Source organism: Oryza sativa, chromosome 5 (genome assembly GCF_034140825.1).
Source record: "Oryza sativa Japonica Group chromosome 5, ASM3414082v1".
Classification (NCBI taxonomy): domain Eukaryota; kingdom Viridiplantae; phylum Streptophyta; class Magnoliopsida; order Poales; family Poaceae; genus Oryza; species Oryza sativa.
Genome location: NC_089039.1, coordinates 20,069,899 through 20,097,400, shown reverse-complemented (window position 1 = coordinate 20,097,400; position 27,502 = coordinate 20,069,899). Strand labels below are relative to the sequence as shown.

At 42.8% G+C, this 27,502-nt stretch overlaps 4 protein-coding genes and 1 pseudogene across 5 annotated transcripts; 1 reads left to right on the top strand and 4 right to left on the bottom strand.

The window, feature by feature from the left end:
• Positions 1-1,312: 1,312 nt before the first annotated feature.
• LOC4338772 (65-kDa microtubule-associated protein 5) lies at positions 1,313-6,447 on the bottom strand. Its single transcript, XM_015782743.3, has 11 exons — positions 6,243-6,447; positions 5,572-5,775; positions 5,242-5,496; positions 4,948-5,163; positions 4,193-4,348; positions 3,920-4,079; positions 3,019-3,170; positions 2,816-2,903; positions 2,331-2,404; positions 2,171-2,245; positions 1,313-1,793 (listed from the first exon to the last, which is right to left on the bottom strand). The coding sequence occupies exons 1-11, from the start codon at positions 6,294-6,296 to the stop codon at positions 1,515-1,517; spliced, it is 1,713 nt and encodes a 570-aa protein (XP_015638229.1). The 5' UTR covers positions 6,297-6,447; the 3' UTR covers positions 1,313-1,514.
• Positions 6,448-7,533: 1,086 nt separating this feature from the next.
• On the bottom strand, positions 7,534-11,448 carry LOC4338771 (cysteine proteinase inhibitor 3-like). 2 transcript variants are annotated; one of them, NM_001402529.1, is made up of 4 exons: positions 11,138-11,448; positions 8,852-9,077; positions 8,377-8,477; positions 7,534-7,851 (listed from the first exon to the last, which is right to left on the bottom strand). In NM_001402529.1, the coding sequence occupies exons 1-4, from the start codon at positions 11,360-11,362 to the stop codon at positions 7,837-7,839; spliced, it is 567 nt and encodes a 188-aa protein (NP_001389458.1). In that variant the 5' UTR covers positions 11,363-11,448; the 3' UTR covers positions 7,534-7,836. The 2 variants fall into 2 exon arrangements, with proteins under 2 accessions (NP_001389458.1, NP_001389459.1); NM_001402530.1 differs by having other exon boundaries at positions 8,377-8,465.
• A 1,289-nt stretch (positions 11,449-12,737) lies between these two features.
• Positions 12,738-15,918, bottom strand: LOC107277831 (RAN GTPase-activating protein 2-like; annotated as a pseudogene).
• A 583-nt stretch (positions 15,919-16,501) lies between these two features.
• LOC4338770 (uncharacterized) lies at positions 16,502-18,005 on the bottom strand. The gene is made up of 2 exons (XM_015782957.3): positions 16,906-18,005; positions 16,502-16,810 (listed from the first exon to the last, which is right to left on the bottom strand). The coding sequence occupies exons 1-2, from the start codon at positions 17,894-17,896 to the stop codon at positions 16,794-16,796; spliced, it is 1,008 nt and encodes a 335-aa protein (XP_015638443.1). The 5' UTR covers positions 17,897-18,005; the 3' UTR covers positions 16,502-16,793.
• A 3,727-nt stretch (positions 18,006-21,732) lies between these two features.
• On the top strand, positions 21,733-26,075 carry LOC4338769 (uncharacterized). Its single transcript, XM_015784926.3, has 2 exons — positions 21,733-21,864; positions 23,971-26,075. The coding sequence occupies exon 2, from the start codon at positions 24,000-24,002 to the stop codon at positions 25,851-25,853; it is 1,854 nt and encodes a 617-aa protein (XP_015640412.1). The 5' UTR covers positions 21,733-21,864; positions 23,971-23,999; the 3' UTR covers positions 25,854-26,075.
• The last annotated feature ends 1,427 nt before the right edge of the window (positions 26,076-27,502 follow it).

Sequence of the window (27,502 nt, the reverse complement as noted above, 5' to 3'; positions counted from 1 at the left end):
AATCTCACATTAGTTGTGGAAGGTCAAATGTCCAGATATAAAGTGGGGGAGCGCCTCACCTCAATGGCTAGCTTTTGGTGTGAGAAAGACCCTTTACGATCCTACAATTAGTATCAGAGTCTGGCTACACGGTGAAGGGGTGGTGAAGGGCTGAGGGACACAAATGTGTGAAGGGGTTTTGGAGATGATTGGATTTTATAAAAAGAAACATGCAACCTTTAACTAACTCCTGTCTTTTACCTCGCAAAGGAGCATTCTCAGTTTCTCACCCTCATCATTTAGCTCGGTGAAAATGATTAGGAAAGTTTATGATCACTGCCTTTGGGATTACTTTAACTTGCAAAGTAGTTTCTGGGTAATATTATTCAAACTATTAACATCACTGTTGTCTTTAAAAAAGATGGTACAATAGTTCAGTTGTGTCGTTTTGCAAGTGAAGTATTCTTCAGTCCCAAAGTAGAGTTCCCCAGGTTGGTGCACATACTTTGCAATAACCTACACATAACTTGTGTGAACCAACTAGGATATCACGACTTACAGGCTTACAGCACGGCACAAATGAGAAACCCAGTCTGCATTGTAACTTGAGAACAATAACAAATGCTGAATACTACTGTAATCAAAGGTTGAATACAATAGCACCCATGATCGAACCAAATTCGACTAGATAAGCATTACTTTTGGAACAAATATAATCTTACCTTCTTATGTCACTGAATTATTTAACTAGAGATTCACCGTGACTTTACCTGTTGGATTAGCATCAAGAGAGCAAGGGGACATGAAGCACCAAAATCAACTTTGAGGCCAATGGAATGACAGGAAAGGCACACTAACTTCTAGACGAGAATGAGATCGACTGCATTACACTAGTGGTACTGACTACTGAGCATGGGCAACTACTAATGGAGAAGGTTGTGTATCAGGGAACAGGCACATGACCCACAAATATGATGAGATTGTCCTGTAAATGAAATGGCAAACTTCAAAATCACTTTGTTTCATAAAGTTTGAATAGTCCTCAGATGTAAATAATGAAACAGAATTGTATCAGTTGCTGACTACTGTTATTGTTTACTAGTAATAACTGCTCATAAGTTGAATAATTATTTACAAGGAAATCTCCATTTTGATATATAATTGTTGAGAAACAAGTATAAGAACAAATTAGAAAACCATTTTGCAGATAACTGCAGTATCAACCGAAGAAACTATCGGGAGATGAAATTTACTTTAGGTGAGTCAAGTAAACTACATAAAGACAACTTTTTTTGGACTGAAAGACAACATAATTTAAATGGACACTGTCAAGTTAAAATCAGGAATCTTCCAGTACAGAATCATCCTATAGATGGGGTCATTTCACGTCAGAAAGGTTTTCGCATCAAAAGTTCAGATCACATAACGGACCAACTATTTAGCAAGATGCTAATCGAATAGATCAAGCAAAATGAAAAGGCAGAAGCCCGAGTAAAAGACTCCTACTTATAACTGGTGTTGACATTCTCACAGCCTCACAGGTTAGAATTGTCTGAGCAATCCTTGGGAAGGGCCACATAGTTTGCCGGTATAAAGGCTGTCTTGCCAGCCTCTTTCACTTTTCCAGAAGACAAGCCTCCCTTGCGTGCCATCGGGGTACAGACACGGCGGCTGGTAGGAGTTCCACTGATTATGTTGGCGTTCGAGCTCTGCCCAAGAGGCTTCCTAGCCGAAGGTGGACGCGCAGGGCTTGGCTTCGTTCCAAACGTAGCACCTTGTTCTGCTGCATACTGTTCTTGCAGTTTCTTGAGCTCCTGCAAAGAGTAGAAACATCCAAAAACATTAAGTCATGGAATTTGTACCAGGGAAGTTAACCTCTCCTTCCATGATAGTATCACTAAAAGTAGATCATGCATATGAAATAAAGGAGACATTCAGCTGGCAAAACTGCCAATAAGTGATAAAAAAACAAGACGCCTAAAGTATCTAGCGTGCCATGGCAGGACGTCCGCCCACCATGGACACTAGGGGTCACCCCCAACAGTTAGTGTCAGCGGTAGATCCGCCTGCCAAGCAAAAGCATAGTTATGGATATACTAGCAATATATGCTAAAGGAAACTACAAACTGAACACACTAACGAATGCAACCAAGATTGGGCACGACAGATGGCAGAGAAAACAAAAACCAACCCGCGATCGCCGTTTCTCCTCATCTTTCTGCTGTCTTCTTGAGGTGTATTCTTCTAAACTATCCAACAGCCTTATCTGTAAATGAAAGCCCAAATTGTAAATAAGCAAGATGAAATTGACAAAATTAATTAAAACAGTAGCATTGAGAAACGGGACTTGCCTTATCATACATAAATGGGACACCGTTCTCCTTTTCCCAAGCTTTAATTTTAGCAGTTAAATTCTCCAGCAGAGCTAAAGTATAAAATCACATGGAAGTTGAAAATTAGGTATATTCAGTGATAACTTGTTGATAAAAAAAACTTAAAACAAGAAAAAAGTGCCAGAAATAAAGTTCAGATGTTAGAACTAATGGTAGTTGTTAATGCAACTAGAAATTAGATCCTACACCAAATAGGGACCACTAAGAATATTTCAAGAAGCAATTTAGCATATGGATATAGACATATAGTTAAGGAATAAACGAAAAAGAGAAATGATCAATTGAATACTGATGTACTCATTAGCTACCCTTTATGTAAACCAAAATAGTGATGATAGGCCTTTTGAAGTATCTTTAATGATTGGAGTACATTAAAACATAAGATATCTGGTATCTCCAATAAACCAGTACAGCCACAAAAAAAAACAAGTATATAGGCTTACATGGAATTTTGCTAACCAGCATCCTTGCTTTTTCAGCGTGCTTGAGATTTTTGTGAGCTCCTCGACCAGCATTATAGCGATTCTGATCCTGAAATGAAAACTAAGAATTAGACCTGATATATGACAGATGAAGTTAGACTGAAGATATGTTGCAACTGTTTAAACTGAAGAGCATCCTGTCAAAAAGAGAAAATTTAAGGTACCTTTTCATATTCATCAAGCCAACTCTCCTCTTCAGATGCTAATGTCCATTTTTCAACCTTCTCTAGAATTTCCTTTCTGCTTAGAGCGTGCTCTCTTGCCTTTGTAATTCGACCATCCATTCCTGTAAGCAAATCTGAGAGATCTGCTTTACCTGACAAGGTGCAAATATCATCAAATTTGATGATTAGCAGTAAGAAACCATAAGGGGATACACTAAAGAGAAAATTATCAAAAGTGACTAATAAATTCCACAACAATTGGATAAATCCAGATGGAATTGAAGACTGAATCAACATAAAGGCTAAAAGTGAAGCAAACAACCTATATTGTAATTGCTAATCATAAATCTTATTAATAGTACACTAAATATTTGGAATAATGAAAATAATTAACTAATCATTCTTCTTTTTCATGAAGAAGGGAAGCAACTTGTGTATCCAGATGTAAAACGCACATTACAATAGCAGTACAAGGATAATTCAGTCTATCAAGGAAAAATATTATAATAGCATTCTAAGGATAAGTGCAAGTTATATGGGGCACAATTACATCACGTTCTAAACAGTATTTGGTGGGTTTATAATCAAATAACAAATGCACAAAAGTATTAAGAGATGATAACGACATGATAATGTTTGTGGATTAGGGTATGCTATAATAAGAAACCAGTGGTTTCAATTAAACAGGCCTTTCCTAGAAACCAAACAATACGTGTACATTTTGTTCTAGAAGGAACCTATTTCATTCTTATGCCAAGATTTGAGTTTGTCTACAAGTCAAATGAAAACATAGTTCGCTTCACTACCAGAACACAATGGAAAGGCGCAATATAAGAAGAGAACTGTATGATGACTTCAGTCATGAATTTCTCAGGTTGAAGGGAACAAGAGAGAAGTTTACCAGAATCAATAAGATCATTGAGAATTCTCCTCTCGTAATCACTGTCAATATCCATGTGAACACTTTTGTAGATCTCTTCAAGCTCAATCATTTTCTTTAATACAAGCTCTTTCATTTTGCTGGCTTTCAAACAATTCAGCCTCTTAACCTCAACCTCTACCTAAAATAAGGAGTGAAAGGATTTTACACAATAATTAAGTTAACTCAGAGACATTAGCTTCAATGACAATCCAAATAAAGCAAAAGAACATAAAATGGTCGATCAATTGTAACCTTCTCAATAAGTTCACGTGCAAGGCATCCTTGGGGCATTTTTGTGCTTGGTGAGACTGAAATCAAAGAAGTAACATGGTCAAAGCATTTCTGTTCAGCAGTTGGTGTGTCCATTAGGTTCCATAACTCAATAAGTGTGCTGCCAAGATCTTGCAACTGCAAAACAGAAAGCAAAGTTCAGCAGTGAGTATAGATATATGAGGAAAAAACATGGAGTGAAAATAAACGTCTGTAAATTCATGAAGTAATAACATGCAAATCACCAGCGAAGCACAGACGATGTGAAGAACAAGAGGGACCACATGAGGAATAAAAACTTGATGGAAAATAAAAATGCTGTAGTATAATGGTACGTAAAAATATTACATTAGTGTGACTCTGTTATGAATGGTAAAGTCAGGAAACCATTCTCTTGACAGTACACAATCTGAGTATCCGGAGATGGTGTACATGAAGTAAGAAAAATGAAAATATAAGATGGTAAGCTGTTACATTATGATCTCAAAAATTATGCTCTCAATACAATGAACTTAATTTCCATTATATGGCCCTAGAGAATTTCCTGAAAATTATGCTTTTGTCAAGGTGAATCACATAATAATATCTAGCATACTGAAGGCCAAATTTTCAAACAGTAGTAGAAACAAACGAACAATGTGAAAGTGTTGCAATAAGAATGATGTAGCAACTTCTTTTACTATATGAACAATGTTTTGAGAGATACAATTAATAAGTGAGGCAACAAATATAAATACCTTCCGAAGCCTCTGTTTCTTTTCTTGATTTAACGAATGAACTTTTCCTGCAAGCCTTTCAAGTGTGCTGTCGCTTATACTCATCGATGTGGTCCTTCCCAACTCAACGAAGCTGGGATGAACATCATAAAGTTCTTTCTTGAGATCAAGAGACATCATGTTGCAGATTTCATGGATACAATTGATCTGTACATCAATCTTTTGCAGCCTGAGATTCTGAAAATTTTAAAACAATCAATATAAACATAAGAGCTCAAGAATCTGGGAGGCAAAGTTTTAAAGATGGTGCACAACCTTTTCAGTTTGGAGCTCCTTAAGCTGGCTCTTAAACTCTTCTAGCCTCCTTAAGGATAGGTTTGTCTCATCCACCAAAGGAGGTACAGGATCCCCATTTTCAATTGTTCCTGAAATTTCTGCATGTAACCGAACTATCTGCGCCTGTACAACCATAAACTCCTCGACTCGCTCATCCCTCCTCCGTCTCAAATCTTCCAGAACAGGCTCTACTTTCGCAAGTTGTTCCAGTAATGTACCCCCAAGTTTCTCTACCTGCATATGTAAAAACATACAATAAGCGAATGATACATACAAAAAGGCATGGAATGGATAAAGCAATTCACACACCCTAGAAAAAGATTCTCGCTCTCCAAGAGCAGAAAGGATTTTCTCAATATCCAATTCACCAAAAGAAAGTTCTTCAATCAGGTCCTCCTTTTGCTTTCTTGTTTGCTCTACTTTCTTTCTGTAAACATTGAGGCAATCCTCCTCTAGCTGCAATATCATCCTGTCTCTTTCTGCTTCATTCTGGCCAATTTGTCCCCAGAGTACCTGGATCAACAGATAACAGTAGCAGATTCGTATAAAAAGGCATAAATGATATTAAAGAATTTACATCCAATGTGATGAGAACACATGGATACAAAAGAGGGAACCGAGATTATCATCAGGGGACGCCACAAAATCTAATAACGAGCACAATCGAATTCACGAAATAAGGAGCGATAACTTTGTTTCTAACAAGTACTCACGATATACAGAGCAAAGGATCACAAAACACAAAGATCGTCGTCCGATTCCGCCCACATGGCCACATACCAGTACCTTTGCCGCCAAAGAGCAAACAATCTTTCCTCACAAAAGCCAAAATAAAAAATAAATATATGATTCGAATCCCTCACCCACCATCAACCACGACTTCCCTAAAAAAAATCGCACCAAAAAGAACACGCCCTCGACCTGAATCCAAAACCGCGTCCCAGGAGGCCGTATGAACAGAGCAGGCGCGGGGATCGGACCTGAAGTTCCTGGAGAAGGGAGCCGCAGGATACCCGCGGCGGCGCCGTCGCCATTATCGAGGGGGAAGGGCGCGGGGCGATCTCGCGGGATGGATCGGATTTGGGGGACGGAGCGCGCGGTGCCCCCCGAGTACTAGGGTTTATAGAGAGGAGCGGCTAGAGAGAGATTTGAAAGGGGAAGAGCGGGAGAAAGGGGAATCGACGCGAGGGAGACGAGGGACTCGGGAGACGAGGGGTTACTAGGTGCGCCGTTCTCGGCTGCTTTGCTGGACCGTGATTGACAACGGTCGGCCCGTAGCCCGGCCTAGGGTTGGGGCCACAAAAAGAAAGAAATGGAATTTGAAAGAAGAAATGAAGAGAGGATGAAGGAATTGAAGGCTTGTTTTGAATTTTGATACTACTCCCTTCTATAATAAATTTAATGTTGACTTTTTCCATTTATCCCAAAGTAAATTCAATTTAAGTAATAATTGTATCGAAGTTTATGAAACCAGAAAATAGTAATTATGTTGAGATTAAATAAAGTGAGAAACAATTGCATTGGGATCTGATAAAATATGGGTATTGTAGTTTTTTTTTGTTTTGTATTGGTATGTACTCCCTCCATCCAAAAAAAACTCATTTATGGGTTTGGTGATGTACAGAATCAAATTTAGAAGTAGTTTTTTTTTTTGACAAAAGAAGTATGGCATAGGTGAAAAATATTATTATTTTAGGATGGAGAGACTAGTACTTTGAAATTTGAACCTTGATAAAAAAAATGGCGAAGTATGGGTGTTTAGGTTGTGGCCAAATTCTAGGAACGTTACTTGTCATTAAATTTTGGGCATGAACAATGTTGTGTTATATAAAAGAGAAGGATGTCATTTGTTTATATATAGGCGATATGTTTATAGAATTTGCAATGATTTGTGGAGGAAGGAAATAAAAGAGAAGGATGGCATTTGTTGACTGACTATAAAATGTTATAGACAATTGTCCATACCACTTTGTCAAGTGTACAGAATTAAATTACAAATTTTGTAAAATCCATTGAAAACTAGTAAATAGACAACATTCAGCAGTTGTATAATCGTTATCTAAATTATGACATGAAAAGTTTTTTTTAAAAAAAACTGTTGTTTAAACCGTTCTTCGTATCATCAGGCAATCAGACGATTAGCATCGTCTTCTTACCTGAAAAAAAATAAGGCAAATCTTGAGTAAAGAGTAGCCAGGTCGCATGAAAAAGTGCTGCTGGCAGAATCAGGACGACAAAGCATTTTTCAGCGACAATAGACCAGGAGAAGAATCGATGAAATGCAAACACATGCAGCGGGTATACCATACAACGGTAGCAGTAATGCCTTATATACATGCATGGGAACGAAAGGTATGGAATATACATGGGAGTGTTCACTTTGCAGTTTGCAGCAACAAATATACACTCCAGATGTCAAACTCATGTCTGCTCAACGGCATATTACGATCTAGACATCATTCCATAACAGTGGGGAAAACTTCACAAAAGGATAACAGCTACTTTACTTCACAAATTACTGACAGCTAGCTCTCAGAAGCTCAAGTCTTCCATATCCTCTCCATGGAGCTAGATTCACACCGAGTATGTCTGAAAGTAAATATGAGTTAAACTGTAAGTCAAGATTTGTTCACAATGAACCAAAAGAAGCAAATGCAGTATGAAAAATGTTCCTACTTTTACACAAAATGCTCATCATTCTCATAATCAAAACTACATATTTAGATCATATGCTTATTCAGAAATTATGTGGTCTGACTGCATGCATCCTGGGAGTCTCTCTTTGAACAGGACGTAGTACGGTATACCACATATGCCGAAGGACCAAACCAAATATACAAAACAGAGCTACACAATGCAAGTGCTTTAAAATGAAGTTCTTTCTCAAGATTTTTAAGGATTAGCCTGCATCAGAATAAATTTTTAAGGATTAGCCTGAATCAGGATTCAGGACATCATGCAAAGCCATTATTTCTTACTATCTATAAATCAAGCCAAAGATTAACCCATTAACATGCGCTAGAAGTTGACAAGCAGGCTTACCAATCAGCAAACTGATAGAAATTGCATTAATAATGAGTTCCATAAAAGCATGAGATGGATGAAGGACAATACCTGAGAAAAGGTTGACAGGACAACAGAGACTTTATTGTTCTCAGTGTTGTGCAGGTCGTTCCTTGATGCCACAGTGGGATCAGCAGTATCTGGAAAAACAACTGGTACGAGTTATCTTTCTCCCCAGTAGATTGAACCGGATGATATGAAATTCATATATCAGAAAACACACGATATGAAGGTTTGCCAAACAATACCAAGTTTCTAGCTTTTCAGAATTTTGTTTTTAGGGAAGCTTTTCAGGAGTTATTATCAGGCCAACATGACAAGTCATATCATTTAAATATTTTTTTCCTGCACTCGCTTTAATTCCTAGAAAATTATACATTAGATACGTAATTAATGGGGAAGTTGCTCAAAACTTAAAAGAATATACAACTGTCATCCTGTCCGCATAAGAAGTTCTTCAGTAATGTAGAGAACACTCAGCATTATTACCGAAACTATTCCAGAAACGTAATGAGATGAAACATACCTTGCCCAGCGTTATCATCAGCAGCAGTGGCCGACTGTGACTGGGAGTCCCCAACGTGACGGAACTCGACGACTGCCTTAAAATCTAGCCACGGCTTCACCCATACCTTTGCACTATACAGGCTTTTCTTTCCAGAATCAACTACCTCCAACATCAGGTCATGCAAGGTACCAGTCACAACTTGACGCTTGGCTTTCACTATCCGTGCAAATTCCAATTCAGCACCCTGAGAAACAAGATTAAAATTAGAAGAAATCAAGAACAAATACTTGATGAAGAATTCATCCTGCGTACAAGAGGAAACGTCACAATATTCCAGAAGATCTGCAGAGAGCATCTTAAAATTTGGACAATTGCATCCATGCCCCCACTTTCAACCTCAACTACTGACCGTTTTACACTTTTACCCCCATTTTTTAGGGTTTGCAATTTTACCCTCACTTTTTGAAAGCGAACCAGCCGTTTGCCCCCAGTTTTGACGTCAGTTAGGTGGGTCCCACGTTTTTGGGTTAAAGAAATACAAATGGCAATGAAAAATTTATTTACAAAATATTAATTTACCATTATACCCCTGAGTGAATGGATAGGGATCTTTCACCTCTCCTCCCCACCGAGTCAACCATTGGTCGTGGTGAACCGTGAACAACCCGAGACCTAGAGACGTCGGCGTGCGTGCGGCGACGAGCGTGGTGGCCAGACGCGGCGAGTCTCCGGCGGGTCGGCAGTCGCGGGGCTTCCCGTGGTGTCCACTCCCAGGCCCGGCGAGTGGCGGTCGAGTGAAGCAGCCGCCACCGCCGCTTCCGTCATCGATCGAAACCGCCGTTTTCTCATGATGCCGTCATCTCTGTTGCTTTGCTCGATCTGGCCGTCAACACGAAGCAATTACTGTTGGATCTTTGTCATCCTTCGATTTTTGCTTAGCACATGCAGATCGGAGAAATAATGGATGGTTTTTTTTTTTTTGCAACTGTATTGGATTTGGGGATTTTCTTAATTTCCTTGTATTCTCCTTCCTTCTCTTCTTGTTGCAAATCCGTTGATTTGGGGATCTCTTTCCTCGTGTTCTCCTTTCTTTTTCTTTTCTTGATTCACGAATGACTTTTTCATGGGAGGCTAGACAGTACAATTATTTTGGTTGGAGAGAAGGTGCAGTTATGCTCAGATTTGTTTCTTGCCATGAACAAGTTCATTCTCAGGCTACCTGACCGGGCAAGCACTCATGTCTCTCAGGCACACAAATTTATTAGGCATGTTGCTGAAGGCACCAACCAAACAGGCCCGAAATCCTATCAATAGATTTTCAAGGAAGAAGTTAACAGGAAGATATAAGGAAAAAATACAACCACCACCAAGGATATAAATGTCCTTTCGCCCTAGAACTAACACCGTCAAACCAGGCGTCAAAACTGAGGGCAACCGGCTTCCTCGTTTTCAAAAAGTGAGAGTAAAATTGCAAACCCTAAAAAGTGAGGGTAAAACAACAGTTGAGGTTAAAAGTGGGGGCATGGATACAATTGTCCCCTTAAAATTCAGTTTCCATGGAGGCAAGCCAAGGATCTAATAGCCTCATTGGATGATACAGCTCACTTAGGCTTGTTAATTATTGGTTATGCTCCTTTTTTGGTCTAGCCTCCCAGTTTAGTGCTTTCTAGATTTTTTTTACTACTAGCATGTTTCAGTTTTCTAGCAGGTTGGGGTTTGTCCAACCGCTTACTACGGTTTCGGCTCGATGCACCAAATGCAGAGGCTGTAAATGTTAGTATTACTCATCTTCCATATCTTAAAAAAGAAAAGGAACATTTGACCCAAAAAAAACCCAACTTATCTTAAAAAAGAAAAGTAACTCAGAACAACAGGGCACGATACTATAGTCGCAAATAAGGCACACGCATAATTGTGTGATCATCATTGATCAGTGCTAGCTGTTTACAGCTTGAAGCAAAAACATCAAATTGCCAAGGTTCTATACGATTCCAACAATTTCATTGCACAAATCGTATGTTCCTACTTAAGTCAACGGAACCAGGACTAGCTAGTGATTCTAACATTATCAGCAGTAGATTAATGTCTTAAATCTGCACCGCGCTGACCAGACCTAAGTGATAAAGTGAAGCGCTCTCGCGAGATAATGCAATCTACTCCGGTTCATGGACCTAATTTAACCTGTTTGTAAGGAGACTAGTAGACCTATATCTGCGTAAGCTGATGCGGTTCTCCGATTTATAAGAACTAAATAAAAGAAAATCCAACGGAATTGAACTCGAGGGGAAGGCGCAGAAAGCGGACCTGGTTCTTGTTGTACTCCGCGACGGCGAAGCGCGCCGCGTCCTCCGCCTCGGCCTGCTCGCGGCGGATCGCGGCGAGCATGCCCCGCACGAGGACGCTCTCGTCGCCCCCGAGGTGGAACCCGGCGGCGCGGGGGGCGGCCGCCGCCACGGCCAGTAGGAGCAAGGCGGCGGCGGCGGCGGCGGGTGCGCCGGAGCAGCAGCAGAAGCCGCGGCGGCGAAGCATCGTCGTCGTTGAGTCGTCCTAGTACTACTACTGCTCCGATCCCGAGCTTTCCTTTCCTCTCCGGTTGGTTGGTTCGCGTCGGCGTGTGGTGCTTGGCTACTTCGGGTTGGGGAAAGCGAGCCGCGGGTGGGGACAGGGTTGGCGTGGAGGGGACAAAGACGTGTCGCCTAATCTGGCCCGTCCGATCGTTGGATCGGGCGGTAGGTCAGTGAGGAGTTCGACCGGGACGCGGAGCGATTTGGCTGTGTCCGGCGCAGACACGCAGTAAAAAAAAGCGAGCAAGCCGAACAGCATGCCAAATTGCCAATATGGCACGATTCTTCGCCGTTTGTTCCGTTCCATGTAGTTGTATACTCAAGAACATCAGTGATTGTTCTCAAAGAAAAAAAGAACATCAGTGGTATAGATCATACGGAAAAGTCTGAAAAAAAATCACAATTCAGCCAAAAGAAAAAGGACAAAAACGTCTAAAAAAATCAGAATTCGGGGAAAATAATATGAGATTTAGAACCCTTTGAATCTTTGAATCGTAGGAATGTGAAAATGGATCAACATGAAAAATTAAGAAATCTAACATAAATGTAAATGTAAAATAAAGGATTACAAAACACAGAAATAGTTGTTTGATTGAATTGTGGGAAAAATATAGGAATCAGATAAGAGAAATAGACTCAAAGAAAATTTTCTAACATGTAGGAGCTCTTGCTATAGGATTTTGAAAGATTTAATCCTTTGTATCAAAAGGCTAAATAGGAAAAAAAATAATATTTGAATCCTATGAAATTTTTATACAAATCTTTTGATTCAAAAGGGCCCTCGATGGCATAGAGCATGGCGAATGAACTACCATGAATCATTGAGCTATGAATCCTTTCACATCACTACCGGTAGAACAGTGAACTTGCACTATTCGATTTAATAAAAGGTGATTTTGGAAGATGGAAGGTAGATTATTCTGATTTCAACACACAAAAATGAGATCACGATTGAGAAAACAAATAACGATCACATGCAGCTGGGTCATCTGATTTAACCCAAGGATTGTGGCAGGCCCCAAGGATATGTAGTAATATCACGTATGGTAACAAAACAGAGCATTAAAATATATCACAACAAATGTATCCAAATGATAATAAGGGTCCAGCTTCAGCTGACCTTTGACCTCACAACCAAGTTGATGCTTATACATGGAAGTTCTAATGGAAAGTTACATAAGTTCAGATAAACCGCCAAGCTAAACCATTTGGTTGCTCGACTCCGTGTTCAAAATAATGAAGCCGCAATACGTCTGTTCAAAGTGTAAAGTCAACCTGACAAGAGAAACATTTTGAAGCTAATTGGAGAATAAGGTAGGAGCTAGTTGATCTAAATATGATTAATCGTCTTACTCAACCTTCAAGACCTGCAACTTTGAGTCCCACTCACCATCATCCTCTTCCTCCTTGCCATCATCATCAAGGTCCCTCTCAGGGTCATTCTATATTAGTAACCCAAGCACATCCACCAAGTTCTTACCACTCTTCATAATATCCTTCACCTTATCAATCTCTTCATCAGAGATGTAATTCCTGTTGATATTTAGTTGCACAAAACATGACTTGTTAGCGATTGCATGGGCAAAACACCGAGCTCCCATCCTCCGCAACATATTCTTTGCTAACATCAAGCTCCTTCAGATCCTGGTGCCCATCTTCCAATGCTTTTGCAATTACCACAGCACCATCATCCTTCAGTCCATTTTCAGCCAATGTCAACTTTTTGAGTGATTGAAGTGTTGTTAGGCATTCTGCCAAAGCTTGGGCTTCTTTGGCGTTAATCTTATTTCTAGCCATTTCAAGAACCTCAATCTGAGGTGTCAATTGTTTGCGGGTATTGACAATTGCTAATGTGCCCTTATTCTCAAGATTGAGGTCACCGAGTAAGATCTAAAACTTAGAAAGGGTTTTTCTAAGAGCCACCCATGCCTCGGCCAGAGCAACTCCATCATCAGGTCCTACACATGTCGCCGAGCACCTAAAACACTCTAGATTAGGAGAACATTTACCATCTCCGCAACAAACATAGCACCTTCATCCCCCATCATGTTATTGTGGAAGTGGAGAACCTTAAGCTTCTCGGTAGAAGGAATAAGTTCATAAAAAGTTTTTGCAGCTTCCTCTGATATACTATTGTTCATCATATATAGTTCTTCTTCTTCCAGGGTGTCCTGTGATTTCAGGAGCTCTTCAAATGCTCTGACGCCCTTCTCACCATAGGCATTGTCAGAGATGTTCAAGTATCTCAATACATCACCTTCTAATACTTTTGAGGAGATGCGCATCACATCAAAGGCCATCCTGAGTCCTTCTAGCAACAAAATCAGATATGTCTACCTTTGTGAGCTGCTTTTGATTGATTCAAGGATAGGCCTAGCAACATTGGTAGCACCAATACCAAGCTCATGTTGCTGAAGCAAATCCATTTATTTGTACTAGTTTGGTAAGTGGGCTCAAAAGTTCCTTCGCTTCATCTGTCTCAATAAAAGCACACTTGCTACCAGATATATCAATTACAATATCAGTAGGTTCAAAAAGGTGTATCAACAACAGGTTCTCCAAAAATGACAGCGTTTCTAATGTTGTAACCTTCTTGGAGGCATCGTGTTAGAGGTTCTTTGTCGTGGCTATGTTTCCTCATGGTGTGGTGGTTGTGGTGGTGGTGTGGGCACGTGACATGGTGTGCTTTTCCTTTTTTTTTCTTGAGTATAGCCTCCCAAGGCTATAACCTTGTAACACTTTGCTTCTTTCAAAACCTTGTAACACCTTGTAACAATTCTTTTGCCTATCCCCCCCAAAAAAATACAACATCGAAAATTTTCTATATGAAGAAGTTGTCCGTAGACGCCTCTAGATGAATATCCTACATTAACCTTTGAGTTGGTTAAGGGCAAACAAATATCTTTCCCTTCTTGAAGGTGTTGTAATGGTTGTAGTCATTGTGTTGTAGTTTGGATTGTAAAAGGGTAAGTTGTTCCAAGACAACATGGTATCATTATGTTTTATTTTTCTCTCTTTTTCATATATTGAAGATATAGAGATTGGATGTAATTTCATTTATTAATGAGATATCAATTATCTAAAAAAATCTTTTCTCGAATCTAGAACAATTTTATGACTCTTACACAATTCTTGAAATGTTTCCAGGAGGTAGATAATGTATGTGCATCCATACAGGACATGGATCCTCTGTATTTATGATGGATGGTACTCTATGTCAAAGTGAAATTGAGTCTTGTGACACAATATTCTCATCCTGACGCAAACAACCAAGGGCTAGTTCGAATATGATGCATCATGTGGCTTCTATCTTGTCTTTTGTTAGCACGTTTCACAAATTGCTAAACGCTGTGTTTTGTGAAAATAATTATATAAAAGTTTCTCTCAAAATCAAATAAATCCATTTTTTAATTTTGTAATAGTTAATATTTAATTAATCATGTGCTAATGACATGTCCCATTTTACTTGTCGGTGATAATATTTAGCTTGCAACAAATTCAAATGGAGCCTAAATGACATTGTAGCGATTTACTATAGCATTTGATCTAGAACATCCGTCCTTGATCATATAGACAAAAGTTGATCATAACTAATGTGTTCTCCTATAACTTAGTAGCTAGATGCTATTGCAAAGAAACCCGATTAGTCCATACACGCAGTAAAAGAAGTAAGTTGAGATCTTCTCTAGTTGACGGTTAACTTTGTGACACCACAATTTGTCAAAAATATGGCATAGCATACAAAGTGTACACGATAATTTATTGGTCACATGAGGTGGTAAACTTTTGCTAAAGTAAGAGCATGAGAGGTGGGCCGGCATACTAACTAAGGGCATCTACATCCAAAGCCACCCCTATAGAGTGCCCTCACTAATTGAGGGCACTCTAGAGAACTCATCTCCCAATGGAGAATACTCTAGATGAGCTCTTCAAAATCTGAAGCAACTTAGTGGAGATACTCCAGCCCACAACGGGTGTCCTGGCCCAAATAGCCCCGGTTAAAAAATTCTGCCCTTACCCCTCGTTCTCACCGACGCCTCCCTCTTTCTCACCCCCTCTGCCCGCGTCTCTTCCTCTCCCTCTCCCTCTCTCACCACCTCCCTCCTATCCCTCCCCACTGTCGCCGCTGCTTTCTCCCGCCACCGACGCCCTCCCCTCTCATCGCCGCTCTCTCCCTGTCTCTCTCTTGCGCAGGCGGCGCCGCCACCTCCCTCCCCAGTCAGCCGCCGCTCGTCGCCATCCACCTCGTCGGCGCCGGATCCACTCTCCCATGCCCCCTCTCTCTCTCCCCCTCCGCACGGCCTCTCTCTCCCGTCACCGTTTTCTCCCTCTCTCCCCCGCTGCTCATCGCCGGGTGCGGTGGCGGACGGCGAGCGGTGTGTGGGGTGGCCGATGGCATGCAGGACGCGGGGCATGGTCGGCCTCTTCACCGTTGCTGTCGCCGACGAAGCCGTCGTCGTCTCTCTCCCAGATCTGGCTTGCCAGCAGCTGGATTTGGTGAGGGTCATCGCTCATCGCCATTCACCACACTGACGAGGCTGCGCCGCCTACTCCGGCTCCACCACACTGTGCTCGCCGTCGGCTCCGCCTCACCATGCTGATGTGAGAGGGGCAAGAAGGAAAACTAGAAAAGTATAGGGGGGAAGGTGGGGGACAGAGCACCGGGGCTGCCCAACGCATAGCCTCAAGCGGTGGCTCAAGAAAAAGGGAGTTGAGGAGCCAGAGGCGCTCCCTCCCCCCCCCCCCTTCTAGGGGTTGTGCCTCCCTCCAAGGGCACGGCTCACGGACGGAAGACGGACGGCGTCGATGAAGGTACGAGCCAGGGATACCCATTGCTCATGCTCTAAGATGTAGCTTGCCTTGTTGAAGTACTCAACCAAACAATTGCATAACAAAGTATGACATGTTTCACATTTTAGGGTGTTAATGTGTTGCAATGAACGAAAAAACCCCTAGCCCTCAAGGCCATGCATCCTTTTTTCTGATTTTTTTTTTGAAAAATGATAATATAAACTATTGTGTCACATGCCCTTCTATAAAATTACAAATTCAAAATAGGTATACACACATATAAACAAAATAAAAGAAAAACAGACTAAACAAATTGCAGTTGAAGTAGTGGTGACTTTTGAGATATTCAGCAAATAAGGACACATGCCTTAAAAATTACACTTACAAAACATTTCCTGTTCATCTAGTAGTTGTTTCATTCTGGTATAGGAGATACATGCCCGCATGATAATCACTTCTATATTGATATTGTGGAGAGGGAAAAAAAGTGTCTTTCCTTCCATGAATTGAACTTCTAAGATCCAACGCGAGAAGCAGCATATAAACAACACTAAAGAGCCCTAGTAGATCACTCGATCAAAATTCACTCACATATTTTACCACCGTTACAGAAATGAAAATCCTGCAGAAAAAGGCAGCAATCTTGCATGTCAGCAAACGATCGAAGGAATAAGATTCACCCCAAAAAAGAGAAGAAGATGTCTTCACGATGCTTACCTGAGGCAAGAACACCCAAGCAAAGCGCGACGATGGCACGCGGCGCCGCGGAGGCGGCATTTGGCCGTGCCGCGTCGGCGGAGGAGTCGCAGTTGGAGGTGGAGTTCCAGTCCCCGCAGAGGCAGAGGTCGCCGTGGCTGTCCCCGTCGTGGCCGCACACCCCGCCCGTGGCGCGGCACGCGCCGCAGAACCCGCGGTTCGCCTCCGGCAGCGCCCACGACACCCGGATGCCGTACGCCCACCCGGCCGGCCCGGCCGCCCGCACCGGCGCCAGGCTGTACGCGCTGCTGTACCCTTCGCACTCGAGGCGGCTCACGTTCACCGCCCGGATGGCGTCCCACGACACCGCGCAGCACTCGGGCGGCGCGGCGGCGCCGTACGCGGCGCCCGACGGCCGCCGCCCGCCGTAGTCGTCCCACGCGGGGCAGCCGTAGTACTCGCCGCAGCCCATCCCGGAGACGTTCCGGCACGGCAGGTGGCGGTCGGGGAAGCCCTGGAACAGCGGCGAGCTGGCGCGGCAGCCGAGGAGGAGGAACACGTTGTCCGGGTCCGGCGCCAGGTACGGCGCGCGCCACGGCTCGACGACGAACCCGTTGCCCCTGCCGCCCCGGGAGCGGTCGAGCGCTCGGCAGTCGGACATGGCCGGGTCGTGCAGGGTGAGGCCGCGGTAGGCGTAGTCGATGTCGAGGACGCGGTAGGAGCCCGACGGGAGGTGCAGCATCAGCGCGCCGTTGATGCAGTAGAGCAGTTCGCGGAACCCGGCGTGGCCGCACCCCGCCCGGAGCGCGAACGGGTAGTCCACCGTGATGTTGCCGCAGAAGGACCGGCACGTCGTGATCGGCACGTTGGCGGCGCCGACGCCGGCCGGCGGCCGCTCCACCGCGGCGAATGCGCACAGCGCGAGCAACGCAGCTAGGGAAGGACGTGCTAGCGGCGCCATTGCTATGGTGGTCACTCGAGACGGGATCGAGACGAGTGTGTGTAAGAGCATTACATGCTAGGTAAGGTCGTCGGCATATAGCATGAGCTCAAGTTACACGGAGATTGATACCTTGCTTCAGTTCGAGTGAGAGCTGGGAGGCATCATTTGCTTTTTCTTTTTTGGGCTTTAGCTTTAGCTTTGCTTTGATTTAATCTTCTTATTGTTAGCGTTCATGTTCAGGACTTGCTTTTCGGTGTCTTTACCATCTTGTAGTCAAATCAAGTGAACCATACCACATTCTTCTTACTAGTTGCCAACACTAAGGCTGTGTTCTTTCCTGGGTGATCTAGATGATTGTGAGTGAGTTTTGCTTCGTTTTCTGCGCGCACGTTTCCCGAACTACTAAACGGTGCGTTTTTTTTGCAAAAAAATTCTATAGGAAAGATGCTTTAAAAAAATCATATTAATCCATTTTTGAAGTTTAAAATACTTAATAGTCAATTAATCATGTGCTAATGGCTCATCTCGTTTTGCATATCTTCCCAATCTCCTCTATCTCCTCTCCTCAAACACAGCCTAATTTAGTGCACGTCAGTTACAATCTAGTAATTATTAATTTTGGTTTCATAATTAAATGACTAAAATACAAAATTGAGAGCCTATGTTAAGTACAACTTCATATTTATCTATTCCAAATTTTGGATTATTGAATTTTTAAAACTTAAACTAAAGAGTTCACAATATTTTCAATTGCATGTTTTTTTTAAAGTACAAACTCTAAATACGATCTATGGTCTCGACAATATAAACCACCTAACTGGCTACATTTTTTAAACATGGGAACTCCCTCGGTATCCAGCTAATATTCGTATATATAGGGCTATCAAAATAGCTTGAGACTCACGAATAGCTCGAGCTCAACTCGCCCTAGGCTTTATTTGAGCTTGGCTCAAGCTACAAATGAGCGTGAGACTAAGCCAAAGCTCAAGTTCCAAATCAGTCTAGTTGCTTGTCTGAAAAACTAGTAGAGAGACTACACATTAAGTATCCACACAAATAGGTAGTATGTATTGGCATCGTGTATTTGTCTTATTATTTTTCTCCTCTTCTATTAATATGATTATCAATATATTATCCTTAAAATATATGTTATTCTACTCATCAGCCGAGCTCAAGCTTGATTGAGCTCAAGCCAAACTTGCTTGGAAGCTCAAAGGGAAAACATGTTGGGCTTGAGCCTAGGCATCCAAGTTCACTCAAGCTCAGCTCATTGCCGGATATAGATAGATAGGGCTCGTTGATTAAGCTAGAAATCCCAACTCAACATGTATCAATTATCATATAAATGGATAACGGCCGAACACAATCCAACTAAATAGCGCTATGGACATCATGTACTTCTAGTAAATATTTACTATAGATTTGTAATCATGGCACATAGGTAACTCCACATGGTCATGGGCCATACAAGATTTTGGGCGGGGCTTGAGAAACCATAAGTTTCTTGGAGCCAAGCCTAAGCCTAGCCTAAGCTAAAACTTTAAATCCCAATGTACTAACCAGCTGCAGAGAGGAGGATAGAAGGCCAAGCATTGAGTGCACATAAGCCATGATATGGGTCCTCAAGCTCCAAACGGTGGGAACGAGCCATGGGGCTTTGGATTTTAGCTAACAAGGGAGGAGGCTGTGATTTGTCAACGACAAAATAGTGGAAAGCCAAGTAGGTTTAGTAGCAACACTTGGGAGGAAGGTCACTTGTGCTCACGGAGGTGATGAACAATGGGAGAAACGTTGGGAGGTGGGAGGGCTTCGTGGCAACTCCAAGTAGAAGTGGGTGTATTATTCTAATTTGTATGGTGTAGACATTTTTTTATGGCCAAGCTTTATGGGTTGCTATTTATAAAGCCGGGGACTAGTACAAAAATTGCTTGGGCGGCTTGTCGTCGCCACTTTGTACTCCCTATGTGTCGCTGACTCACCATCGACCTTGTCATTGGCATTGCTACCTGTATCAATATGCTTGTCAATTCCTCAGGTTCCACCTCCCTCTATCTTCTTATCGCCTTCAATTTTTTGCCTTCTCTATCTATGGCAGGAAGTCCCCCATACCACCCTCTTCCCATATTGGTCGGCATCACCTTATCCAATCACCTACATTGTGCTCACACATGCAACAACGTCACCTTCTTCTTCTTCTTCTTCTTCTTCTTCTTCTTCTTCTTCTTCTTCTTCTTCTTCTTCTTCTTCTTCCTCTCTCTCTCTCCGCATTTGCTCACTCTTGAAGCGGCGCTACAATCATCATGTTTCCGTCAAACTCTTTGGTGCCTACCAACCATCAACCTAATTGAACTTATTACTGTGAAATGATAAGACTGTGCAGCTGGAGACTAAAGACAAATATAAAATGCAAAAGCTAGAACCTTAAATCATCTGTACATTTTCTATACTTGAGTACTAGGCTCTATCGAACATACATGGAATGGAGGTAGCATTTTGCTTAGGGACTGTTATTTTTCACATGATTTTTTCATCCACTTAAGTTGTTATTTTTGGTCCATCGGATCAAGATCCGATGATCCACATCTAAACTCCTTTCCAATATACATATTAACCCTAACTCCTTCCCACTTCCCACCTAGCCGCCGCCACATCTCACTCGCACGATGCACTTCCGCACTCACGCACCTCCTCCCCCAACGCCGGCGAGCACTACAGTTGTTGTCGATATGCCAAAAATGGTTTTGACTCCACCGCATCCTCCTCCGTCTCCATGGAATCTTCTTTCTGGCTCCTTTCCCAACTAAGGCAAGATAGCCGCTATTCTTCCCCACCTCCAGTGGCTTCCACTGTCTTCACCGGCCACCGCCACCTAACCACTCACTCAAGAAGGCCCCGCCACCATTATCGTCCATTGCCATCCTCTGTCCCCGTGGCTCCTGTGATGCCACCATTGCCTTGTCACCCACGCATCCCCCATCTACCTAGGGCTAGGGAACCACCATCTCTCCCTCCTTCCACCCCTATCTCAACCCCCAACACTAACTTGTTGAAACTCGCTCAAGCTGGAGAAGGAAGTCGTGGAGCACGGACCGTGAAGCAGATACGAAGGTCACAAATCTGTAAGATTTCGTTCCGATTTTATCGAATGATATTTAGCATACCTGTTTTGCTTATGTTAAGTCATGGATGTTTAGTGAGCTCCTTCTTCTATGTAATGGTGTTCTATACGACATAAGACTCAAATTGTTGGATATTATGGAGGTATAGTAAGAATAGCACCATGTTGAATTTCTTTGCCATTTGCCTCTTGTTTTTTCACTTTAGCCGATATGAGTTTACCCTACCTTGGAATATCTAAAGGGTTGCTTAGATTGTAGTCAAAATAAACCTTACCAAATTTTAACAATTTAACAATTTTACCATGTTTTGGAATGATTTTTTATGTATTTATCAAAGTTTAGTAAAACAATTAAATAGATATATATCTTTGACAACTTTATCGAAAATTGGCTTTGTTGAACTTTGGGTATCTCAATGGATTCGGGGTGCGGGTGCGAGAGCCGGTCTCCTGCACAACCAGACCATACATCCTAGTCCACGGTTTGGCCCAACCAGGCCTACCTAAGTTTACGGTCTGGCGCTGGGCCTGGACCAGAAGCTTCCATTCCGCCCACTCCCAACCAAAAATTCTTTCCCATTTCCACCCACGCGGACGGGACGCAGGAGGCTCTTCCCACCCACACACCACACGCGAGCAGGCTGAGCCGGACCGAACCAGACGAACGAGACGAGACGCGCCCCACCCGATCGGTTGGTTGATCCCCCCCTCTCGTCCCTCGTCTCCCTCGCCTCGCTCGCCCTCGTCTCCCCCCCTCTTTCTACAGCCATCCGCGCCCCGCCCCCCCGCGTCAACCAAACCCTAACTCGCCCAAATCCGCCTCTCGATCTCGCCTCCGCCGTCCGCCGCCGCCGCCGCCGCCGCCGGCCGCCAAAACCCTACCGCCTCTCGTCGCCTCCGTCCGCCGCAGACGCGCCCGGTAAGCGTCCTCTTACCCCCTCCTCCTCCTCCTCCTCCTCCTCCTCTTCCTGATCCCTCTCTATCTCGGGGTTCCGATTCGGGCGACGCGCCTGGGGCCCCGGGAGTTGATCCGCGCGGGCGGAGGAATGGGGCTGCGGCGTGGGAACCGCCGCCGCCGCGGAATTTCGGGCCGCGCGCGCGGTGTTTTGGCGCCAGGGGGATCGCGCGATTCGGCGGTCTGGGGGGCCCCTGTGGCGTCGGAGTTGGAGGGTGTCCCGCGGGTGGCTTCGGCTCGGGGCACGCCGCATGCCTAGAAATTTTGTGAAATTTCATTTGGGTGGGTGGAGTGGCGTGCTTTGGATTCCAGGGGAACCTTTCCATTTCGCTATGTTTTTGGTGAAACTGTGGAGGCTATTGTTCTAGGGTGTTACATGGCAGGATAAAGTTTCTCTGTTTTGTTTGCTTTCTGATAATTGGTTTCAGATTGTAGGTGGTGAAGGAAACACAAAATCCATTTTAAATGCTATATTAAGTGCAATTGTGTGATCGAACTTATTATTTTGGTACTTAAGATTCTGGTTCAGATTTGAGAATCCTGAAGAAGGCAATGGAGGAAAATATGTTCCGAGCTAATCGTAAGAACAGGCGGTTGGATTATGTAATTGTGTTCTAGTAAATAAACAGATTTGTCGATACACATGGACCAAACAAGCAGTATTTAATGTAGCTAGTATACGATACTAGAGATATAGATGGACAGAGATTGATACTCAGATGGACATATTGCCAAAATGTAGTTGATTTAGTTTCAGTAAAACAAAGGAGGTTGCACTAATCGCATCGTTTGGCGAGCAACTTAGCATGCTTTTGCTATCAGCTCATCGTGCATCTTAATTACTGTTACATTGGCTGCCATATGGATTGTGGTGAATTGATGTATTTTATGTAAACATGGTCTTGAGTTAGCACGCCATCTGTTTTTCTGGACTGTTAAATATATAAATTTCTGTATGCTACATTCTTTGTTTAATCCTCGTTGTTTATTTATTTCTAATTGATGTCTTCAATGGTGTTTAGACGTACCCAACCATTGTTTGTAAACTATGAGGTTTTCATACTTGTAGCCACTGGGAATGAAATGGAATGTTGTGTTAGATATGCCCCCAAAAAAAAATCAACACCAAGGAATTAACAGGGCTCTAAATCTTTGTCTGTTCTTTATGGGCTATTGTTCTCCTTTTGCCTATTCTAAATTCAGCTATGCAGGAACAAAATTGAGGGATCTGATATATTTGATTATGAAATTCAGGCTAGTTGTTATTGTGCAAGAACAAAATTGAGGGATCTGTTATATTTGATTATGAAATTCAGGCTAGTTGTTATTGTTTATGTCGGAGAGGTTTTTGCTGAACTGCAATTGCATTCATGAATACCGTTATACACTTTAACCAATAGGAAAATGTATTTTTAGTTAACCGCTGCCATGTAGGGTACTTTTGCACTAACTTGAATGTTTCTTCTGTGCTTGAGCCTTGAGAGAACAATTATATCACTACAAATAGCTTGGTTTTGCCAACTGCTCTAAGAAACTCTCGGTTTCTAGTTGAGCTACATTTATCTAAGCACAAGCTGCAGTTTGTGCTGACTAGCATGCCATAGTGAGAATGGCTTATAAAAACCAGTAGTTATTAGGATTCTAATCTAGACTAGGTGTTCTTACCACCATCAAATATTCTATGGTACTCCCTCCGTTTCACAATGTAAGTCATTCTAGCATTTTCCACATTCATATTGATGTTAATGAATCTAGTCATATATATCTATCTAGATTCATTAACATCAATATGAATGTGGGAAATGCTAGAATGACTTACATTGTGAAACGGAGGAAGTAAGTGTTAATTTATTGCACTTTTGCTGCCAGTAGGTATCTGGTGAGCATTGAAATGTCATGTTTTTAATCAAACTAGTGTTAACATCATAGTGATCCTGAAGTTCCATCCAACCTATGCTATTCTATTTAAAAATAGAGGAGTCCTTAGATGGGCATATGCTATGATTTTCTTTGCAATAAGTCCTATGTTTTTTTTTGTAGTTATAAACTATTTTGAAAATTGGACTGCAGGTATACAACAGGGTGATCGTCGGTTGAAAATGCCATCTGCATCCAAATCCAAGTCCAAAGACAGGTCAGCTGCCAAGGCACCAAAAGAGCAACCTAAGGTTGCAGCAAAGCCTATGGGGAATGGCACAGTTGCAAGTGCCTATAACAACTTCTCTGGAAAATTCCATCTGTTGGAGCCATCATCTTCTTTGCTGGTTAGCCAGGGCAATGACAAATTAAGGAATACAGACGAGATAGATGAACATTCTCGTAGCTCCCATGGTACAGGAGACTTTGATTGTGCCTCTAACAATGGTAGCTGTTCTGGTGAGTCAGAAGATCCAAAGGAAAAATCAACGAGTACTGCACCTCGAGTGGACTCTGTTCCAGGATGTGATGTCGATAAACGTGAGAAGATCAGACAGAAGAATGAGAAGAAGCATCAAAGGCAGAAGGAGAGGCGTGCCCAGGAGTTACATGAGCGCTGCAAGGGATACCTAATGTCGAGAAAGCTAGAGGCACTTGCGCAGAAGCTTGTTGCTATGGGTTTCTCATCAGATCAAGCAACAATGGCCCTTATACAGAATGAGGGCTGCCTTGAAGAGTCTGTTGCCTGGCTATGCAGCTTTGATGGAAGTGAGGAAGCCAAACAGCAAACAGCAGCAGATCAACAACCTGGGGTTAATTTGAAGATTGATATAACTGATGAACTTGCAAAGATTGCGACCCTGGAGGTTAAATTCAAGTGTACAAAGCAAGAGATTGAAAGGGCTGTTGTTTCTTCCGAGGGTGATCTAGAAAAGGCTGAAGAGGTTTTGAAGACACAGAAGCAAGAATCAACAGCAACTGCATCTAAGCCTGAAGGATCTGGCGATTCAAGTGGCTTGGCTAACAAAGCGCAGCTAATGCTTGCACAGAACCCAACTAGGCCTCAAACAAATGGATTTTCTTCAGTTGGGGCTCAGCAAATGAGGAGAGATGAGAAGGACTTAAACTACAAGCTTTTGTTAAATGGTAGTGGTCCAAAGGAACATGCAGTTAAAGGGTTTCAACCATTGGCACCATCTGTTAAGCCAGAGATGGGCCGACCACAATTTGTTCAACCTGAGAAAAGGCGGCTTAATGCTAATTCGGTTCCATCGGTTTCTTACATCACATCATCCCCTTTACCTGTTGCAGCACCTCAAATAAAGTCTGAAACGCGACATGTGGCAGGGGGCAATGAGGTGAAAAATGCAATGCATAATGGAAACTTGAGAGAGTCGGTAGTTGTAATGCAGCGTCCCCAATCTGCAGCTGCCAAACAAAGCCTGCCATCTACAAGCCATAGTATGTTTGCGTCAGAACCTCCAAGGGAATGGTACTTAAATGGTGCATCAGGTGTGGATATGATGTTGAATGGTGGTTTAGGTCATGGCCTAAGAAATATGAGCTTGGATGGTGTTAATTCTTCCAAGCAGTTTGTGCATGCAAACCATCAACAAAGTTTTGTTTCCAATCCTATAGATCTGGCTGCTAATGGTTGGGGTGGTACCTGGGGCTCTGGAGGTACATCATCTTCCCTTGGTGCGGCTTCATCACTTGGGTTGTTTCGAGGATGGAGCTCGTCCGAGTCGTCTTCATCTCTATCTCGTCCTGATTGGAGAACTAATGGGCCTTCACCATGTGACTACACCTCAATAGACTGGAGCCTTGACACAACGTTGTTAAACCCTGCAGCGAAGAGTGAATGGCTGTCCGACACATGGTCAACCATGTTCATGGGTGGCAGATCCACAAGACCATCTGGGAACCTTGGTGGTCCAGGCATTGCTGGGTTACATGAAAGCAATTTTCCAATGGATCCTTCTCCATCACCCCGACCCTATGATTGGCCTTCTTTCTGCAGGGGAGGATCTTCCTAGTTTCCCCTACCCTGTAGGTAAGAAGCCATCGAATAAAACAAAGTAAAAGATGTTATTTGTTTCTGTTCTTGTTTTGGTCTCAGATCCAGTTGGTTGACAAGTTTTACATGTGTATTGAACCGTGTTTGTGTATCCTCGACTGTTGGCCGAGATTAGTCATCTTTCTGTGTATGCTGTGCATGAAAAATGAAGGAAGAAATTGAAGATATCTTGGCTTAAAAACGGACGCCCCTATCTCTCTGAACAAATAGCTCACCAATTGTTCTTTGGTGATCTGTTGCTTTACTTGTTCTGTCTTGCGAATGCTGTTTTTTTTTGGGGGGGTGGGGCTGAGGGAGGGGGTTCATTCCAATGAAGTACTCCTATGTGTTTGTTTTTGGGGCTAACGGATCTTTTGCTTCTACCACTAGGTAATTCAAATATTGTTTAGATGGCTTCATGACTCTCTCTTTGTTTTACATCATTTGTTATTTTACCCACTTGAAGAGATTGTCCTCTTTCTCAATTTTGCTTACCTGGGCGGAGTGCACGGTAGAAATTATATCGTCCTGTTAATGTTTTTGAACTTATGGCATTCTCATTTGGACTTTACATACCGTCGATATTATCTTTATTCTACGCTTACACTAGGTTTTTAATAAGTTAGTCTTATGTTTAAGATGTTGCTATTGTACTTCCTCCATAAAAAAAATCTAGTATTAGGATATGATATATTCTAAACTATGTACAGATTCGTTGTAATAGAATATGTCACATTATATTTATGAATCTTATTAAAAGTAGCCAAAATACCTTATGTTTACGAACGAAGTGGGCATTCTGGAACGGGGAAGTACTATTATGCTGCTACCCCTTATATTACAACTTTTTTGACACACGTATGACTATTTCATCTTATCCATTACTACGTACGCTCTTTAGGTTGGCCAAACTACTAGCCGGAAGCTCGAAATGCTGAATGATGGAGTACTACAGTACACTACTCAATCAACATCGCCCGAGAATAAATTGGCCTGCCAAACATCCCTCCCGCTCCATCGTACTACTCGTACAAGGCCCAGCCAATGTCAAAGCCGCAGCGCATCTCTCCCCCTCTTGTCAACTTGACAACATTCTGGGCCATTTTGGTTTGGTGCCAATTCTTGCCCTACCAATTCTTTGGTAGTTTTGAATAGTACATGTTAGTATTTTGGATTGGAGCCAAATTTTGCCAAATCAATAGAGTGGAGCCAAATCTGTACTATAAAAAATTTGGTAGTGCTAAAATGTACCCAAGGTTTGGTACTACCAATATTTTGGTAGGGTTTCAAACCAAACAAGCCCTCTGTACCTGCGCATCTAGCCAGCTATATAGCCTGCTACTTGTACCACTCCTGCTGCTAGCCAGCTCGCTCGTCGCCGGCGCCGATCAGTCGTGCTCTCTCTCTTCCAGCCGCGTTTGACGCCTCAGGGCTGGCGGCGTGGCATGGCAGATTGGCGATTGGCACTCGCGAGTGCGGGGGCACACGTCTTTTCACGTCCCGTTTCGGCGTGGTGTACATCGGATCGCATCGATTCGTAAGTGATGGGAGAGCGCGCAGTAGTAGCAGGTAAGCTAGCGCTAAATATATTCCCTGGTTGACGGCCGGGCAGGCGCAGCTGAAGCCCCG